Source organism: Rhamphochromis sp. 'chilingali' (assembly GCF_963969265.1).
Source record: "Rhamphochromis sp. 'chilingali' genome assembly, chromosome: 3".
Lineage (NCBI taxonomy): Eukaryota > Metazoa > Chordata > Actinopteri > Cichliformes > Cichlidae > Rhamphochromis > Rhamphochromis sp. 'chilingali'.
Genome location: NC_137931.1, coordinates 6,997,035 through 7,017,000, shown reverse-complemented (window position 1 = coordinate 7,017,000; position 19,966 = coordinate 6,997,035). Strand labels below are relative to the sequence as shown.

The following is a 19,966-nucleotide window of genomic DNA, read 5'->3' as shown; positions in this document are numbered from 1 at the left end:
CGCGTCTCGACACTTGCTGTGACACAAAGTGTGGAAGTGAATTGATTTATTTGTGAAATGAAACGTTACTCGAGGTCAGGTTATGGTTAAAAGGAGCCTACACGCCACATCATAAAGATTTTTTTGGGGCAAGGCCAAACGCCCTCTTTTAATGTGCACCTGTGTTTGTTTGCTTGTCTAGGATGAAGAAGAGGAAATTAAACTGGAGATCAATATGCTGAAGAAGTATTCCCACCACAGAAACATAGCCACCTACTATGGTGCTTTCATTAAGAAGAGCCCTCCGGGACACGATGACCAGCTATGGGTAAGCCCCTCAAATCCAGTGAAGACATTTAAAAAAATAAAAATAAAAAAAAATAAAAAAATCTAAAGACTGTAGCGCTGATGCTCACTTCTTTTACTAGCCTTCCTTTTTTATTAACGTTCCAGAACTAGGCGTATTTTAATTTTAATATATATTTTTTTTCATTGACTTTGTCTGTTTTGCAGTTGGTGATGGAGTTCTGTGGTGCTGGTTCCATCACAGACCTAGTGAAGAACACAAAGGGGAACCAGCTGAAGGAAGACTGGATTGCCTACATCTCCAGAGAGATCCTCAGAGTGAGCACATTCCCCCGCCCTCTTTTTTCCCCTCTCTTCTCCTCATTTCTCTTCTCTACCTTCTTTCACTAATATTGCATCTCCTCTACCCTCCTCAGGGTCTCGCCCACTTACACGCCCACCACGTCATCCACCGTGACATCAAAGGCCAGAATGTGTTATTGACGGAGAATGCTGAAGTTAAACTAGGTGAGTGACTGAGTTTTCATATCTTTGATACCTTTTGATCCAATAAATGTCAGTGTCAACTTTAACTTAGAGATTCTCACTTGTTCTTGCCATGCAACACAAGACTCTAAAACATCTATAAAGTGCCCACCTCCACAGTTTCGGACGAACTAGTTTCTCAGGTGGCCACTTGAGGCAGGCAAAAGAATCAATTTTTATAAACGGGCATGTTAAAATACCAAACTTTATAGTAGTTATAAACATGTGTACTGAACGGTGCCAAAGACAATTTTAACCAGTGGTGTAGATTTTAATATAGCTCAATATCATGAATTCCAGTAAGATTTAAATGTATCTATAGTTAATGGTTCCCATTCAGTGGTGCTTAAAACAGTTTAAGTTGTCAAGTTTGCACATTTTGTTTTAAGTCTAGATTTTGCCAGCTACGGTGAATTACAGATGCAGCTTGCTAACCAAGCTAGCCAGTAATAGCTACATCTACCATTGAAAAGATTGCTTGTGTGTAAGAAGGCTGAAAGCTATTTTCCAGCGGCCCGTTTCTCTTTCTTGAAATCGAGTCTTTGAAGATGATCGTACAGCGTTTAACTGACTGTCTCCGCTCCTTATCTCTCCAGTGGATTTTGGCGTGAGTGCTCAGCTGGATCGGACAGTTGGAAGGAGAAACACCTTCATTGGGACACCTTACTGGATGGCCCCAGAAGTCATCGCTTGTGACGAGAACCCAGATGCAACATATGATTACCGAGTAAGATTCCCCAACGTGTCGAGCGTTCAAAACCTGACTTCCTGTAACCGCGGAGGCGCATTATTCTTGTGAATGGCTTTCTTATTGGGCGTTTTCTTCTCTCGCAGAGTGATCTGTGGTCCTGCGGTATCACGGCTATTGAAATGGCTGAAGGAGCGCCCCGTGAGTGCCTGTTTCTCTTATCATTTGTTTTTTCTTGATCTTTTAATCCTCTTGAATCTTTAACTTTTTTGCACCGCTTCTTTCAGCTCTTTGCGACATGCACCCCATGCGTGCACTCTTCCTCATTCCAAGAAATCCTCCTCCTCGGCTGAAATCTAAAAAATGGTGAGCACCACCCGGAAAGGACGTTTTTACTGTTTACGTATCTGTCCTATATAATCGCCTCGCTACCCTGCAAAATCCTGACACATTTACTCTGAGATATTTTATGCACAGATTTCCTTCTGTTCTTTTTATGTGCATTTTGTTTTATGTCAGACCTTAGCCCAGGCAGCTACAGAGACTTAAATCTAAGAGCTCAGCTTTCCCTTAGTGCTCTGCTGCTGACTCGAACATCTGTGGTACACCTGCTCTGGCAGGCTCAGGCTCTCCTGGCACTCGCACAAACACACTGGATCGCTGCTCTGGACTGCACTGCAGAAACATCTCAGAGCTCGAACGCTCTAATGAACTGGCTCTCGTTTTACATTTGTCTTCAAACAGAAATCGCTGTTTTATTTTATACTCCACCCCTGTTTCATAAAATATCGGTTTGATTTGCTGCTGTCGCAAGTGAATCTGACGGTTCTCGGCAGCAGGTGCAGTTGTGATAATAATTTCACTCCAGCGTGTAGCGTTTTTCAGTTTTCGTGGAGTATATGTAATGAAAGGTTCGATGCTGCTCGTCTGTGTGCATAAACCTCAGTTTTTGTTGCGCTGGCGAGTGTCTGGTGAAGGGGAGGGAGCGCTGTTAGGAGTCGTGGGGCGTTTGCAAAAATGTCTGCTTCACTTTCTCGTTGCATGGCTGAAATACTTCTGTTTCTGATTCGCTCTCTCAGCCTTGTGTTGTTTCTCTCCCCCAACTCGCTCACAGGTCCAAAAAGTTCTTCAGTTTCATCGAGAGCTGCCTCGTGAAGAATTACACGCAGCGCCCACCAACAGAGCAGCTGCTGAAGCACCCCTTCATCCGAGACCAGCCCAACGAGCGGCAGGTCCGCATACAGCTCAAAGACCACATCGACCGGACGAAGAAAAAGAGGGGCGAGAAAGGTGCGTGTGCTTCTCGATTATCATGAAAGGCTGGAAAAGTGTAGGATGCATAAGCTGTGAGTGACTGGTTTTTGTCCTTGTGCAGATGAGACGGAATATGAGTACAGTGGCAGTGAGGAGGAGGAAGAGGATCCTCCTGAGCAAGAAGGAGAGCCCAGGTATGTTCTACACCTGTAGCGTTTCCCTGAAAGGAAACAAGTGCACCTGCTCAGGTGGAGGCGTTTCACAAAGCTCCAACCTTTTGTCTCTTTCTTACACCGATACAGCTCAATTGTCAACGTGCCAGGTGAATCTACTCTACGGCGTGACTTCATCCGCCTGCAGCAGGAGAACAAGGAGAGGTCAGAGGCGCTCCGTCACCAGCAGCTCCTCCAGGAGCAGCAACTCCGGGAGCAAGAGGAGTACAAGCGCCAACTACTGGCAGAGAGGCAGAAACGTATCGAGCAACAGAAGGAGCAGAGAAGGCGGTTAGAGGAGGTAGGGTTTTGTTTCGACTCGTTGTGTCGTTTGTTGTGCTGTTTTTCGGGAAGTTTTTACCCTGTTTTTAATTTATTTGCCCCCCCCCCCCCCCCAACAAATACCCCCACAGCAACAGCGACGCGAACGGGAGATGAGGAGGCAACAGGAGCGCGAGCAGCGTCGTCGCGAGCAAGAAGAAAAGAGGCGTATGGAGGAGATGGATCGTAGACGTAAAGAGGAGGAGGAACGCCGGCAGGACGAGAAGAGAAGGAACGATCGTGAGCAGGTCTGTTTCTGAAATTACTTTTACTGCAGTTAAAGCCAGCGAAACACAAAGTGAATTGGTGTGTTGGTTCTGTAAAATGAAGACATGAAGCTCAGGGGTTACTTGATGTATTTATCGTAGCGCAGCAAAGCCAAAACATCCCTCTTATCTGTTTTAAGATGGATTTTTAGGGTTGTGCTTATTTAAAGAGACATGCGCAGCCTTGATGGGTTTTCTTTCCTGCTGACAGGAGTACATCAGGCGCCAGCTGGAAGAGGAGCAGAGACACCTCGAGATGCTCCAGGAGCAGCTGCTCCGTGAGCAGGCCATGCTGCTGGTCAGTCGCACACAAACACTCAGCCTTCTTATTATATCACAATGTCCTTTCACCTCCATAACCTCCAAGATATGAAAATGACTTATAAATCTATTTATATCTCCAGGATTACAGCTTTTGATTTAATGCATTTTACTGACTTTTTTTTTTTTAAATGCATGAAATTCTCAGGAGTTAGGCATTGAGTTGCTTGGATATTATATGTACTGAAGTTTGACCAGGACAGTAAGGCGGAGCCAAAGGTGAATAGGGTCCGGATTTTTGTTTTCCTCTCCTTTCTTCCTTTCATTTAAAGGTGCTGTTGAGTCATTGTAGCCCACTTACACCAGGAATCAACCCTGATCACTTTCATATTTAGTGATGGTGATGTCTTGGACTGTAATGTTTGCAGATGCGATGATGTAGTGAGAGTAGGGACCAGGTGGAGGTATGCATTGGAGACGGGGGGAGGCAGATGATCCACTGTGGTGACCTGGAAAGAGAGCAGCTAAAAGAAGTTCAGTTATTCTAGCTCACTATGATAAAAAAAGGTTAAAAAACAAACAGGAAAAATATTTTAGATTTTAACTTTTACAGTATTTGCATACGATTGTTTATCATTTATCAATAACAAATGTGACTTTTTAACTTTAAGGATATTTTGTTTTAAATTGGAAGACATTCTAAGCTTTTTGCAAGTCTGTCCTCTGCACATCGTGAATGGGTGATGTAAAAACTGTAAGGAATGGCAGTGGATCAGTGGTATAGCTAAATATGTCAAAGCGTATGAGTGTCTCCAGGTAGGGAGTGGGGTTTTGCTCTTTTGCCCCACCCACCCCGCCCTTCTCCACCCTTGAAACACACAGATGCATGATGGACGGACATGTGGATGTCATCAGGAAATGCTCCACAGCGCGGCTTTATTTTTAAATAGGTGTTTGAGTCGTTTACACTGCAGAGAAATGTGAAGAAATTGTTCTTTCACGTGTTTAATAGTAATTATGATTCGAAGAGACAAGTTTGTTTTGTGTGCACAGCACAAGTCAAACATGACTAAGAGTCAAAAGAAAGATTAAAGAGACGACGATCACCATCATAGTCTGCCTCTGTAAAGACTTGTTGGGCCAAACATGGCCGCTGCCTCTTCTCTCCACCCTGAACCAACCCTACGCTCTGCGACAGGAGTTCAAGTGGCGGGAGCTCGAGGAGCAGCGCAAAGCCGAGCGTCTCCACAAGCGCCTGCAGCAGGAGCAGGCGTACCTGCTGTCCCTGCAGCACGACTCCAAGCAGCAACCTGGCGACAAAACAAAACTCCCATCAGACCATAGTAAGCCGCCACAGGCTGCCACTCTGCCCCCTGACAGAGCCCTCGCCACACTCCCACAAGCTCAGGTCCTCAACTCTGCCGTCTCTGTAGCGAGGGGCGCCTGTGAATCCTCCAGAGCCCCTCAGACGATCCCTGCAGACAGCAGTAAATCCCAGGCAACAGGGCAGGAGAGGACTGATGAGAGTTTGAGCCGGGTCTCAAACTCCCCCAGCTCCCTTCAGACTGAAACCCCCTCTGACTCTAACCCTCCTCAGACAGAAAGCTCGGAGCCCGACAGCGAGCCTGTCAGTCAACCTCCTCAGCCTATCAGAGAGGTGAACCTCCTCCTCGGCTCTGCCTGTTCTTTCCACCTTCCTCTTCTTGCTTGCTTTCACACAGCCTCAGTGGTTATGATGATAAAGGATTGTTTTCCTCCCCACGTACTTGCCTGTTGTGGGTGTTCTGGTCCAAAGCAACAACTAACATGTTACAGTGCCGGGGCTCTCAGACAGTCATCCTTTTGAAGGAAAGAAGTAGGGGGTCCAGGGAGAACCACGGGCTCACAACCGACCTTTTTGTGTCCTGAATAAAACAACCTGCTCTCCTCCGCTGTCTCTTTGCTCTTCCTCTCACTTGCACTGTTGCTCGTCATCCATCAGGACATTGTCATCTTAATTTAAATTTCGAGCTGGCTGAACGAGAGAGAAATATATTTAAGGTCTAGGAGAGTTAGAATAAAGAAGCTTTCAGGGATTCCTCTTTGTCTTTTGACATCCAGTCTGATAAATTCTTCAGTGTGGCTGTGTCGACTCTGTGTGTGGACTGGGCCACTGCATGTGGATGACTGAGGCCCAAACTAACACGCAGGGGCACCGAAGCAGTGTCTCCGGCCTGCGTCATTAACTGCGATCTTTTCCCCCCACTGCATACTTAAATCCTGGGATGTTTGAAAGAGTCCCTCTCCTCCTACGTCTGCACATGTATCTGTGTCTGTATGGCTGCCCACAGTTGGCTTCAAGCATGTTTAATATCGTTGTCACCAGCTGTATGTTGCTGATCGTTGTTGGTTAAATGTAAAAGTTTCCCAAGAGACCACAAGATCAATTTTTCCCTGATACTCATCCCTTTTTTCCCCCCACCCTCTACAATTCCTCCATCTCAGGCCGACGAGCGCTACCGTAAGAACATTCAGGGCTCCCCTCAGGCCGCCCCTCCTCCCAAGCAGCCCCCTCTGCCTCCCCGCTCCTCTGAACCGTTCTCCAACGGCGGCTCTTCGTCCGACGCATCTGCCATGCACCGACCCATGGAGCCTCAGGTAACTCCTTCCTCCGCTGCTCCCTAGCCTTTCCTCCTCCTCCTTCATTCTGTCGCTGCACTGGATTTGTGTCAGTTTTCTCAGACATTTAGCCCACTTCAAATAAAGAAAAAAATAAAATAAAAAATAGGAGAAGGTGAGGCTGGGCAGAATGTGTGTTTGAACTGTGGCTTTAGACTGTTCACCTTTTTTGATTTCCCTGGGTATTATTTTTGTCCTACTGTTGAGACTCACAATAAGTCATAAGCACTTCAGTCAGCAGTCTGAGTAGTTTTAAAAAAACATGACAGGCTCCTGATATAGTGAATGAGTTCATCAATCACTGCCTCCGCCAGTGCTAAAAAGCCAATAATTTTATTTCTCGCCTTTGTTTTATGTTTTTCTTTCAAATGAGCAAATAGAGCTATAATTTACCCTCCTGAAATCCTTTTTGCACGCTCAGCGCAGCCTTTTTGCTGAATATACTGAACATATTCATGATTTCTCTTGGGCCGCTCTATGGCGTCATCTTTTTCCTACAAGAATGCCCATACAGAGATGGGTGTAGTGGTATTTGTGGGAGAATATGTACCTTTTACAGACTAAGCTCACAATCACAGAACAATTCAAGAACAGATCAACAGAGAAATGGGACAGTTTTGCCACTTAACCTCCTGAACTCTTTGATATTTCCACTTGAGAAGAGTGGGGGGGGAAACTGAACTCCAATTTATCATAACGGCTGCAAAACTGCATGACCAACCTTGGACTCTGTGGCTAAGACACTTGGGAGTGAGACACTTAGCCTCATCACCTTTTCAGAGTGAGGGTTTAAAAAAACTCCAGCACACGCTGACAGTTCAATTTCTGTCGAATCAACACTAAATTAGAGGAGAATAACAGCCATATAGCAGCCGTAACCTCTTCAGTAAATCTGCTGCACTTTGCAATCTTTGGGGGGGAAGGGGGGGGAGACATGGACCAGATTTGTGGGTTTTTTGTTTGTAAGCAGAATTCAGCTTAACTTTGCTTAAACTCATGTTTGTGTGTCTGAGGAGTAAAAATCTGTTACATTTGTTTTTTTATTTTTAATAAATTTGAAAGAAGCTTTTCTTCACTTTGAGGATTTTTGTGAAGAAAAGTGTTTTTGTTTTTTGTTTTTCATTTTTCTCTTCCTCAGTAAAGAGACTTTGCACATAAAAAATCTAATTGTGGGTTCACAACATGAATATAAAACAAGTACTGACGACAGTGGCTTATTGCAAAAGCAATTAGATGCTCTGCTTGCAGCAGACTTCTGCAAAATGCACTACTTGTGTATGTTACTCAGCAGAACAGCTGGGATAGGCTGATTGCAACATAATCTGCCTTTGAACCTTTTTTAAAGCTCAGAAATTGTAATGTGTAATTTGGAATGACACTTTTGAAACAGAAGCGTCATATTTATCACACCGACACAGGCTCCTCTTTCTTCAAATGGTTGATTCCTGTAAAAAAACAAAACGCCGACTGTAGGAGTGAAAAAGTCAGTCATTGTTTCGTGTTGTGCTGTCTGCCGTGTGCATGTGTACATTATGTAAAAAGCCACACGCATCTTCCCTCATGTCTCACTGTGTTGTCTGCTTGTTTCACCCCCTCCCCCCTGCTCTTCCTCTTCCTGACTCCCAAAAAGGTCCAGTGGTCTCACCTGGCTGCCCTAAAGAGCAGCAACAGCGCTGCCCCCTCTCCTCCTCCTCCACCCGTGGTTGCCCGCTCTCAGTCCTTCAGCGAGTCCGGCGGTGTGGCCTCTAGCTTTGCACAACTCCACCTGCGCTCCCAGGACCCCCACCATCACCACCACCACCACCCATCGCCTGCACGCACAGATCCCCAACCCCAACCTCCCCTCCACCACCCTCAGGCTAGGCTTGAACATCAGGCCAGCAGCGAGGAGGTCCCTCCCAAGGTAAGGTGCCGGGGGACGGCTGCCTTCTCCCCCCTCCTCCCACACCCAGCCTTCAAATCTCTCCTCCATCGCTCACTTCCTCTCATCCACTTTTACGTAGCATGCTGTTCAGCCTCCTCCTGGCTGTGTGCGTCTGCCTTGCTGCGTCTAGTCTCACTTGTTAACACTTAAAACTGCTGTGAGGGCGTATTCAAATGAATCAGAGCAACTTTGAATTTCTGGGCCGACAGATTACCCCATCGCTCATATTCAAAATCATGAATGAGAAATAAAACCGCACATTCCTCTAATCTAAATCGCTCTCATTGTGTTGTGGGGGTGTTCTGTTCTCTGCTCCGCTGTGTTCAGCTACGCCCTAAGATTATCTCTGTTTCAGTGGTCAAACTAGGACAGTTTTTAAATTCTTGGCTGATTTCCCCTTCAGCTTCAAATCCCAATGTATGCTCACTGAATTAGCATGAGCCTGAACCAGAGGATAAGCTCTCTTGTTTGATGACACTGTTTTCCTATTAGGTGATTGTTTTTAGGAACATATTGATTTGTGATGATCATCAAATACTTGTCTCCCAGGTACCGGTGAGGACAACATCCAGGTCTCCTGTACTGTCACGTAGAGAGTCCCCTCTGCCTTCACAGCCCAGCAATCAGGGCGGACAGAGGAACGCAGGCAGGTGAGTAAAGAGACCTCAGGCGTGTCTTACTTTTGGATTATGTGGATGTGGTCTAAGAGAGCTGCTCACATGCTCACACTGTTAAAAGTTGTAAAAGACAAAACAGTAACCCCTCCCCTACATAGGGGTGCCTCTCAGAATAGAGAGTTTCAGAAAATAAAAACAAATGGTAGAATAGACAGATTATTAAGACATAATATTATGACTGCTTATAATATTGCAGATTAATATTTATAAGTTGTTTATGTTTGCATATAAAATGCAAAAAAATGTGCTTTGATTTTGCGGTGATGTAAACTCCCACTAATCCAAGTACGCTCAAAATCACAAAAATATATGTAGCGTATCCTGAAAAGCGCAGGGAGGGTAGGGACAAAATGTTAACATATCACATGATAAACTGACAGTGGAGTTGGGTTTGTTTCCATGTGCTTGTTCTTCCTCGTCACAGTAACGTGGAGCAGCGTCCGCTGTGGGATCGAGTGGAGAAGCTGCAGTCCCGGCCAGGCAGCGGCAGCTCGTCCGGCTCCTCCAACTCCAGCTCCCAGGCCAGTCCTGGGGACCGTTTCAGGCCACGCTGTGAGTCCCCTGGTACTGTACTCGGCTACATCTCACTAACCCTACCGACTGCTTATTAGCAGATTAGGATTATTACCATAATTATACAAATCTGGCTCAAATGCCATCCTCTGAGCTTGTGCTTAAATAAGTTTTTTTTTTTTTTTTTTTTTTTTTTTTTTGCCAATTAAAGCGCCTTTGCACATCCAGCTCTCTTCGGTCTCCCCTCACTAACGCCATTTCCTTTCATTTCCACAAAGCTTCCTCCAAATCTGAAGGATCGCCTCTCCAGCGGCCTGAAAACGTTTCCAAGAAACAGGATGAAAAGAACGTCGCCAGGCCCACTCGACCAGCTGTAAGTCCACTGTTACTCGAGTGCTGTTAAACTTGAAAATGAATAGGTGAAAACAGTTTTTCCCCACTTTGCTCTATTTTCCACTGCTCCAATTATCCAACCACCTGGTGTGGGAACCTTACGTGAATCCAATGCTTCCTGATTGTTTGGGTGGGGTGCCTTGCTTAGGGTGATGTGGTAAGCCTATTAACTGAGATTACATAATCTCACCTCTGCTATGCCTGCACCATTGCTCATGCATTGCTCATGGCATTACATGATAAAGATTTCAGATAAAAGGCATTTGCTCCTTTTGTGGAGATTGGCTCACTATTTTATTTCTGCCTTTACCGTCCCCTGGCACCTTTCCATACGCCTCCACTTTTTTTTTTTTTTTTTGCTTTCTCTCAAGAAAAATGCACAAGACAAAAGGAGGGTTAACCCTGCGCCGCAGCTTCCTGCTCCTAGATTTGAATGCAACCACATTTGAATGCAAACACGCCCCTCCTGTGTTCCCTTGTACTTGTCAGAATGGCTCGCGATCACCTGTTTGTGTTTGTGGATAAACTGTGGCTTGGAAGCACGGAAGTATACCCCCCCCCCCCCCCCCCCCTCTTTTTCTTGCTCTTTTTACAAGCTTATGCGACTATATTATGACAAAGGGGCGAGGGAAAATGAAGAGGACAAACATGTTAAGGAGGACGAGGTGAAACACTCATTTAGGCCACAGAAAGAGGCTCTTTAGTAATCTGACATTCCCCCATACAACATGCTGCTTACTTCACTGTTTCCTAGAGGTCAGACTACATGAAGGTTGTTTAAAAGATGGAAAAAGACGGTACAGGTTTGTACCCACAAGTGAAAGAGACGAAATAGAAACACAAACAGTTCCTTGAACCAAGGAGGGATTCAGATTTCAGACTTTCTACAGTACGATTTCCTGTTGTGCCTTTTTATTTAAAGTGGACCTAGTCTGCTCATTTCAGACTCAATATTTGTAGTCTTGAAGTCTGCCAGTGTAGCTTTGTACTTTTAGCTGTTCTCCCTTTTAAAGCCAGCTTTCTTCTGATTGGCTGCTCCTCCCTAAGCAGGATGTTTGAACAGTAGGTGGGTGGAGCTTCTGTGTGCCTTAGATGAAGATAATGGGTGGGGGGGAGGGTATCTGTGCACCCTATGACATCATTCAGCCAAAAGGCACAATGGGTCCACTTTGTGTGCTCAGTCTATCATATTGATGCGTTGTCTGGGCAACCTCTGTTATGGAGGGAGTTTTTAAACTTGGAGTGTTTGTCCTCTTTGGTGCAATTTCTTTTTGTGCTGAAAAATCTAAGCCAACTAAAAATTCATTAGTATGAACCAAACAGGGCCATCCAGAAATGGGACCACCTTAGTGGTCTTAGCGCCGTTGCTTCAGGCCGAATGCAACTTGCACCAAAGCGGAGAAATGGACCTGAGCTCGCAGGTTGACCTGTCAGCGCGTCTAAAACCTTCGCTGCTGCTTTCAGGACCTGACAGCGCTCGCCAAGGAGCTGCGCGCAGTCGACGATGTGCGACCTCCTCACAAGGTCACAGACTACTCCTCCTCCAGTGACGAGTCGGGCACGACCGACGAGGAGGACGAGGAAGAGGTGGACCAGGAGGCAGGAGAAGAGTCCACCTCAGGGGCCGAGGACTCCAAAGCTGGGTAATACACCTGATGCCTCTTTTATTAATCAGTGCTGCATGGCTTATCTGCATGACTGCTGGTTTAACTCTGGTCTGGTTATGGGACATCAGATATCCCCATGGCTTCCGCAGGAGAGTGAGTAACGGCGAGACGGAGTCTGCTAAAACCATGCTGGTCGAAGACTCGGAAAGCGAACAGGCAACCACACCCTCCAAGGATGGCACACTGGTCATCAGACAGGTAAGAAGGACGGGCCGGTGGTGCCTGATTTTGACCGATTGGTGGTGCTGATTAGGAATGTAGTTTAGAATTTTCTCTGTCCAGCGTCAGTGTTGTTTTAACTACTCATTCTCCACAATTTCTTCGTTGTTCCTGCATATGATCATGCCATTTCATAGGCTTTCACATTTGAAGATGAATAATCTTAATATGTCAGGTTGCTACACCAAGCAGCAGGCTAGCAGCCAGACACACAGCTCCACCTTCTTTCCCACCTGCTTGCTTGAGCCCAAGTGTGCCTGTTCTTGCTTCCAGAGCACAGCTGACATAAAGCGGTTGGTCACTCTCTCATCTTCCTCCCCTTCCTCGGCTGGCCACGGCCAACCCCAACCCCCTGGTCGCGGCCCGCTAGAGAAAAACGGCTTTCCGGGCCGCATACACCACCTACCAGACCTTATCCAGCAGAGCCATCATTCCACTTCCTCTTCCACAACCATCCCTTCCTTCTCCTCCTCCTCCTCTTCCACCACCACTACCTCCTCCTCCTTACCCTCATCATCTAGCCATGCCAGTCCTGCAGTATCCCCACAGATCTCTTTGGACGAGCTCACTGCCATAGAGGTATGTCCCCATCACACAACTAAGGGCAAACAGCTGAGGAGTGGGCAGTAGAAAAAATGTGCAGACTTTTTGTATAGCTTAAAAAAATGGTATCAGGTTTATTGTGACGGCTATAAAATGCAAACCTCCATCTCGGTCTGTACACGTCAGCTGTCCATTCCTGGGTTGCCTGCCCTGCATCCTCTCCTCCTCCATGTCCTGCTGGCTTCACACTTCCTCTTCTCTGCTCACTCTTCACTCAGCTGGTTTGAATCTTCTGAGCTGCTGCAACCTCCTTTCCCCTCCCGCACCTCACTGCATTACACTGTGCTAACACTGGCGCCTCCTTGTGGCGCAACGTGCTCATAACATGCAGGAAACTAAAGCCCGAGCTTCTTGGGATTTGTATGAATATTTCTAAGATAAATGTCCCATTTATAGAGCAGCACTACCTTGCAAGCAACTTGCGTCTTGGGTGGTGGAGTATCCTTGTGTGTCTGTGCTTCATTAAGAGCAGCTTTTTTTCTTCTCCTCTCTAACAGTTCACAGCAGCCTGTGTTTGGATCACTTAATGTTTCCTTCAACACATTTTTTTTTCTTCTTCTTGTTGCACATGTTGTTTGTCCTCTGACATATTTTGTGCCTTCACTAACATCAAAACAATTAACATAACTGCACTTAATCTTTTTCGTTTGCTTTTTTCCCGGGGTGGGTGGTGGGGGGACTTTGTTCCCAGTTGTGCTGTAAAAATGTGGTTTTGAAGGCATTTAAGCTGGATGTTGTTTAACGAGACCCCAGAGGTAGAGCTATAACTCATAAGCTCAAACCTGAGGGGCCTCTGCTGCCGTTTAAATAAACAGTCGTTCTTAGGAATTACAAATCACTGTAACAAATCAAGTTTGATTCATGTTTCAGCTCGGTGCATTTTAAGTTATTTTATTGGGAATGTTTTGAGCTCTAGGTTTTCTAAATATCCGATATCTCCACCAGTCGCAGTCGGAGAGCAACTCCATGTCCAAACACAAGTCTTCCTCCTCGTTCACTCCCTTCATCGACCCGCGTCTGCTGCAGATATCTCCATCCAGCGGGAGCTCCCTCAACAACATGAGTAAGTCTGGATATACAGCCCACTGCAAAAATGCATCTTCAACACTAATTCCTCTCTGCTATCTGCAAAGTTAATGTGCACTGCCTCTGCTTTCCCTTTCCAGCTGGATTTGGGCAAGACGGGCGCCTGTCAGATCAGCTGCGGTCCGACCCATCCCGTAAAGGCTCGGTGGTTAATGTCAACCCGGTCAACACTCGTCCACCGAGCGACACCCCGGAGATTCGCAAGTACAAGAAGAGGTTCAACTCTGAGATCCTGTGTGCGGCACTCTGGGGTGAGTCAACTTCAAAAATATGGAGTTACTGTGATGCCCCACAGATGGATAAAAACATATCAGCAGTGACGTATGTTTGTGCCTGTTGCTCTTCCAGGAGTAAATCTGCTGGTGGGAACAGAGAGCGGTCTGATGCTGCTGGACCGAAGCGGTCAAGGTAAGGTCTACCCTCTGATCAACCGTCGACGCATCCAGCAGATGGACGTCCTAGAGGGACTCAACGTCCTGGTGACCATATCAGGTAGAGCACACGTGCCAACCAGAAAGTCTCGATTCAGATTCATTTTTAATCAGTAAAGTTTTGGATAGATGGATTTTGTTTTTGTTTCCTCCCTCCTGCAGGCAAAAAGAACAAGCTGCGAGTGTATTACCTGTCATGGCTTCGAAACAAGATTTTGCACAATGACCCTGAGGTGGAGAAGAAGCAGGGGTGGGTCAATGTGGGCGACCTGGAGGGCTGTGTCCACTACAAAGTTGGTACGTTTCCTAAAGCTCAGATGTAAAGGAAAAAGGAAATGGTGCCTTGAAGGGAGAGGGGGCATAAAAGGGCTTAAAGCTGAACAGCTTAGAGCTCAGAGGTTGCTCTGAGGCTCAGTATAAGATAAATAAGGCTTATTTTGAATTTTGAATCATGCAAAGCTGCTCTAGCAGAGTCCAAGAATTAAAAAAAATATCCACATAGATCACCATAGGAGCCATCACCCATGATTAACTCGCCACCTACTTGTTATTCCAGTGAAGTACGAGAGAATTAAATTCTTGGTGCTGGCTTTGAAGAACTCTGTGGAGGTCTACGCGTGGGCGCCCAAACCTTATCACAAGTTCATGGCCTTTAAGGTAAGCATGTTCTCTAACAGGTGTCATTCTACCTGCAGGTGGCTGACTGCTTTCAGGCTGACTTTCTTCTGACTTTTTTCCTTTAGTCTTTTGGTGACCTGGTGCACAAACCTCTGCTGGTTGACTTGACGGTGGAGGAAGGTCAGAGGTTAAAGGTCATCTACGGTTCCTGTTCAGGCTTCCACGCTGTGGATGTGGACTCTGGTGCCGTCTACGACATCTACCTGCCCACACATGTATGTGCGAACTGATGCAGACTGATTACGTCTTGTGTTTTGCATTTTCTAAATTTGAATTCAGTTTTATTTCTACAATGCCAAATCATAACAGTCGCCTCAACTTTATATTATAAGGTAAAGACCTACAATAATGGAGAGAGAACTCCACAATTAAACGACCCCCTATGAGCAAGCCCTTAGTGACCGTGCAAAGGACAAACTCCAGCAGAGCCAGGCTCAGTGAGGGGCGGCTATCTGCTGCGACTGGCGGTGAAGGGACTTTTTAAAATCTCTTACCTTTTTCCTCCATTTCATCCTCAGATCCAAACCAATATTCAGTGCCACGCCATCATCATCTTGCCCAACACTGATGGGATTGAGCTGCTGGTGTGTTACGAGGACGAGGGCGTCTACGTCAACACCTACGGACGCATCACCAAAGATGTGGTGCTGCAGTGGGGAGAAATGCCAACTTCAGTGGGTAAGAGCAAAGCAGATATTTCTCATCATGATGCCAGAGGTCAGAAAAATCTGAATCGCACTCTGGTATGCACAAAAACAACCGCACCGAGACCCTTTGCAGGAGGTGGTCTCAGTGTGGTTCCAAACAAACTATATTTATGGTGTGAACGTGATACGAGCCCACTCAGAACATGTTACAAGGGCTAAAAAATATCCCATAGCAACTTATGCTTTGTATTCTCAGTGCAGGTAGCTACTATAGATGCGCAAAGGTCTATACGGGCTAGCAACTAACCAAGAAATGAGTGTAAACTCTGTTTTCTCCCACAGCACCTTCTTCCTGTATTTACTTTTCTTCCTCCCACCCCAGATACGTCTGGCCAGTGAGCGCACAGAACATTCTCATGTGGCTTGCAGTGAAACATTTTGGTTTGCTTGGATTTTTCTGTGTGAAAACAAACCAAACCACAGGGAAAAGCTACAAGTTTACAAACTTATCAGCTGATTTGGACCAGAGTAAAAAAATCTGGAGGTGTGAAAACGCCCTGAGTGAAGAGGGCTGAAAAGTCCTGTGTTCAGAGACTTCTGATTATTTTACTGGGAGAAGTGATCTCCCAACTCTAAAAGCAATGGTGCAAATGATGCTGGCAACTTCAGTGTGCAGCAGAGTGAAGGTTCAACCTTCAGAATAAAACAATCAGATGTGAAAAGCCCAGCAGCAGCTTCACTTGATGCATTCGATTACACTCCAACAGCAGTCAAGGTTTCACTTGATTTTAGACACTTTTGTTTAATAGCTTCTTTTTTATCAATATGTAAAAGTATTACATTTATCATTAGAAGTATTCACAAGTAAAATGACACGTTGTTTGAATTTTTACAGCTTTTTTAACAGCTACTTACCCTCCTTTCCCCCTTTCTGTGCTTGTGCAGCCTACATTAGGTCAAACCAGATCATGGGCTGGGGTGAGAAGGCTATAGAGATCCGCTCAGTGGAGACGGGCCACCTTGACGGAGTCTTCATGCACAAGAGAGCCCAGAGACTCAAGTTCCTTTGTGAGAGGAATGACAAGGTGAAAACATCCTTCCTTTCTTCATCCCTCCCGTTTCTCTCTATACAGTGGAGATAAATGTGAGCACACCCCTAATAATATGTCAGGTTTTTGTTGTTGAAAACACAATACTGCAATAAATCATTTCAAAACTTTTCCACCTTCAATGTCACCAATAACCTGTAAAATCCAACTGAAAAACAAATCAGTTTTGCTGGTTACATAAGTGCACATCCTTTAAGTGATACTGCTGAAGAACCTTTAATCACAGCATTCAGTCTTAACTTGGTAATATTTGCCCTCTCTCCCATGCAAAAGTGCTCGACACTCAAGGCGCTTAACCCCTGGGGGGTCTTAGAAAATTGTGAGGTAATAGCCCTGCAATAATACAGAGAAACCCCAACAATCAGGTGATCTCCTATGAGCAAACACTTGGTGACAGTGGGAGGGAAAAACACTCTTAACAGTTGCAGTCTCAGGGAGGGGGGCCATCTGCCATGACCAGTTGGAGATGAGGGGAGGGAAACGGTGAGGGAATATCTTGTTCATCGCCCTCTTCAGGTCACCTCATAGATTTCTTTAACATTTTATTTTAACATCTACTCTACTATTACTAATCTACTGTTGGTAGCCTGGCACGACCACCAAACACCTTTTCACCCAGTGTATTCTTTCAATTTCAGGTCTTCTTTGCCTCTGTGCGTGCCGGAGGTGCCAGCCAAGTATATTTCATGACCCTGGGACGCACATCCCTCATGAGCTGGTAGAGACGTGCCGTCAGCCGATATGACAACAGTTACCTAAGCAGCGACCAACAGATGACTATTGCGACTACGACCGACGAAGACGTTTTAAAGCCCAAGCTGGAGAAGCATTTTCTGAGGCGGCGGCTTCCATTTCTCATGTCCTCGGGCAGCCAAACAACGGATTAGACTGTAATCATGAACAGAAGCTAGGGGTGGATATGTATTTAGAGGCGCCTGCAGGTTTTTCTTCCCCCCGCCAACCCCCGGCCTTGTTGCCTGACCTTCGAGCCGATCCCCATTCTCCTCCTCTCCCTCTGAGGAAGCGGGATCTGTTGCCTGTTGACGGTATATCTTTATGTCATAGTAAAACTTTGCATCTTGTAAGTGTATGACAAAATGTGTTTGTCCAGGGGGAGGGGGCAGAACGCTAAACACAGTCGTCACCGTATCAGATAAGACTGTGTTTGTGTGTGTGTTGCCACAGCTCGAATGTGTAGCTGTGTTTAATCCCGGTCCTGTCAGGTGTGTGACTACAACACTACGACTACACTTAGTTCCACAGATTGAACGGTGCTCGACATGTAAATCTTCTTCGTCTTCACTTTGTTTTCTCTTCCTTAACCTCCTGAAAGTGAAGATTTTTTTTTAAGGGACCTCCTCGACGCATCCATTAAATACAGGGTACTGGATATGTTGGAGTTGGTGCATACTAACGTCGGACTCGCGCAGGTTTTTCAAGAACAGCTTTATCACGCCTCCTCTTGTGCTGTAGCTCATGTTGGACAAAAGTAGCCCTTTTTATGACGGCATGTTGCTTTGGTGTTATTAACTAAGGTAGTCCCAGTTTTTGTTTTTTAAACACACTGTATATTTTATATGTGACTTGCTGCGCATAAATAAGGAATGCAGAAATACACACAAAAATGAGTTTTAAAGGAAGAATCCACTATTCATCATCAAGAGCCTGACCTTTTTTTTTTTTTTTTCTTCAGGGGCTTTTATTTTGTAATGAAATCCTGGCTTTTCTTTTTAATCTGTGTCTCCTTTGCAGAACCTGTCGTTCTACTGGAAATATAGAAACACACACCGACAAAATAGACCCAGAAATGTGAGGTTTTAATACAAATAGTTTTATGTTTTTAAGGTGGATTTTTCCTTTAAGATCAGTTGTAAGTAGGGCTAGCATAAACTGTGAATTAGCAGGTTGCCATTAAGGTAGCATGGAGGCCAGTGGGCAGAATGAGGGCAGCATGTATAGATCTCACTTAGAGGAAAGGAGGGAGGGTCAGCTGATTGTCCTCCACCTGCACTGTTGTGACATTTTCACATCTACAATCATCTGCGTTCTGAAGGAGACTTCAACTTAATGTTGCCTTAGAGGAGTTTCCAGCAATTTAAACAAAAAAAAAAAAAAACTTAAAAAAAACTAAAATCCACTACTTCAAAAGTGAAGACGTTTAGATTTTAGGGTAGGAACACTTTAGTCTGAAGCAGCCGTGTGACTCAATGTTGGACCTCATTTATTTTTATGTTCCTTCTGTTTTTTCTTGACGCATTCAGGCATGCCACATCCAATCGGGATTGAAGAGACGCGCTACTTTAACCGAGCTCCCATAAAATTTTTATTTCGTGCTCTTTCTTCCCATCTCACCGTCGGAAACCCGAACGACAAGGCGAGACTCGTTTGTCACTTCACATGAGACAGTCTCATCCCGCCGCTGAGTGTAGAGTCCATCCTGCAGCTGTGCTTCTGTGTGAATGACAGAGCTTCATAATAGGACTCTTTAAAGGGCGGTGCCTTCGCTGTCTTTAGGGGGAAGACCCGCTGTGAGGTGCAGAAGTCGCTTTCAGTCTTGTCGTTTGTGTAGAAAGAAAGAAGGCAAAAACATAAATGAATGAATCACATGTTCTGATAGTGTAGAAAAACCGCTCCAGACAGCCAAAACCATGTGGCATACTTTTGTGTTTTTAAACTCTGGCTTAGTTTTTATTAGTGTTGTTTCCAATCATGTGTAACCCTTCAGATAAATATGCGACTGCAGTGGTTTTATTTTAAATGCACACCTTTATGTTCAAAATGTTTACAGAAGCAGTTGTTAAACCGATGTGCATCGATATGAATATTTATGGTTTCTCCCGCTCCACTGCTCCTCTTTTGTATTTTGTATTATCCCTTTTTTTTGTACTTTCATTTAGATGTTTGTGTACAGGATTAATCAACTTTTGCTCACTTTATGAATAACCCAAGCCCACAGTGTCAATTTCACTGATTTCCTTTACATCCTCCTTAGTGCACTGTGTGCGTGAGTGTGTGCGCTCCTGGCTGTGTGGCAGCACGGATCTAATGTTTTCTACCTGCCAGGTGACACGTCCCCCCCCCCGGATGTCTCTCTAGATGCCTCTAATTTATGTCCTCTCTGTGTGTACTATGGGAATTACTGTATTTTCTTGAAGGTTTTTTTTTTTTCTTTCATTGAATAAAATCAAAAGGAATTTACAGTGCTGCGTCATTCTTTGTAACATAATCTGTAAATATTTACTGCTGCATCAACAAATTGAAAATAAAATAAAAAGGAGACAGAAGTTTAAGAAATGCTGCTGCTCTTTCTGGGCCTGCGCTTGTTTAAGGTGGGACTAAATGGGGGGGGGGATTGGAAATGACACACTACATTTCAAGCTACAGAGGAGGCTTGCCTGGCTTATCTGCATCAGTTGATTTTTAAAGTGGTGCACGTGTGACTGTCAGAAGCCACATAACTGAATGATATATGAAGCTTCATATGCAATAACTTTTTTTTGTGGGATGTCATCAGACTCACGTTGTTGTGGATGAATTTTGACCGCCTCT

General features: G+C 45.3%; 1 protein-coding gene across 12 annotated transcripts in view; it reads left to right on the top strand.

Annotated features, from left to right (window-relative positions):
• The window catches only part of LOC308393187 (mitogen-activated protein kinase kinase kinase kinase 4-like), a 38,793-nt gene extending 19,779 nt beyond the window's left edge, over nucleotides 1–19,014 (top strand). Inside the window, exons 4-32 of one of the 12 annotated variants that reach the window (XM_080876736.1) lie at nucleotides 182–307; nucleotides 493–603; nucleotides 702–792; nucleotides 1,407–1,537; nucleotides 1,645–1,699; nucleotides 1,786–1,864; nucleotides 2,613–2,788; nucleotides 2,874–2,946; nucleotides 3,055–3,265; nucleotides 3,378–3,533; nucleotides 3,763–3,849; nucleotides 5,011–5,469; nucleotides 6,297–6,449; nucleotides 8,101–8,373; nucleotides 8,944–9,044; nucleotides 9,496–9,623; nucleotides 9,863–9,957; nucleotides 11,442–11,620; nucleotides 11,734–11,842; nucleotides 12,137–12,442; nucleotides 13,412–13,529; nucleotides 13,633–13,803; nucleotides 13,901–14,044; nucleotides 14,146–14,280; nucleotides 14,540–14,640; nucleotides 14,727–14,876; nucleotides 15,180–15,339; nucleotides 16,254–16,393; nucleotides 17,056–19,014. In XM_080876736.1, coding sequence (XP_080732862.1) covers nucleotides 182–307; nucleotides 493–603; nucleotides 702–792; nucleotides 1,407–1,537; nucleotides 1,645–1,699; nucleotides 1,786–1,864; nucleotides 2,613–2,788; nucleotides 2,874–2,946; nucleotides 3,055–3,265; nucleotides 3,378–3,533; nucleotides 3,763–3,849; nucleotides 5,011–5,469; nucleotides 6,297–6,449; nucleotides 8,101–8,373; nucleotides 8,944–9,044; nucleotides 9,496–9,623; nucleotides 9,863–9,957; nucleotides 11,442–11,620; nucleotides 11,734–11,842; nucleotides 12,137–12,442; nucleotides 13,412–13,529; nucleotides 13,633–13,803; nucleotides 13,901–14,044; nucleotides 14,146–14,280; nucleotides 14,540–14,640; nucleotides 14,727–14,876; nucleotides 15,180–15,339; nucleotides 16,254–16,393; nucleotides 17,056–17,139 — 4,302 coding nt within the window. In that variant the 3' untranslated portion in view covers nucleotides 17,140–19,014. Of the gene's footprint in view, nucleotides 1–181; nucleotides 308–492; nucleotides 604–701; nucleotides 793–1,406; nucleotides 1,538–1,644; nucleotides 1,700–1,785; nucleotides 1,865–2,612; nucleotides 2,789–2,873; nucleotides 2,947–3,054; nucleotides 3,266–3,377; nucleotides 3,534–3,762; nucleotides 3,850–5,010; nucleotides 5,470–6,296; nucleotides 6,450–8,100; nucleotides 8,374–8,943; nucleotides 9,045–9,495; nucleotides 9,636–9,862; nucleotides 9,958–11,441; nucleotides 11,621–11,712; nucleotides 11,843–12,136; nucleotides 12,443–13,411; nucleotides 13,530–13,632; nucleotides 13,804–13,900; nucleotides 14,045–14,145; nucleotides 14,281–14,539; nucleotides 14,641–14,726; nucleotides 14,877–15,179; nucleotides 15,340–16,253; nucleotides 16,394–17,055 lie in introns of all 12 variants that reach the window. The other 11 variants (XM_080876734.1, XM_080876735.1, XM_080876730.1 and 8 more) reach the window with 11 other exon arrangements.
• The last annotated feature ends 952 nt before the right edge of the window (nucleotides 19,015–19,966 follow it).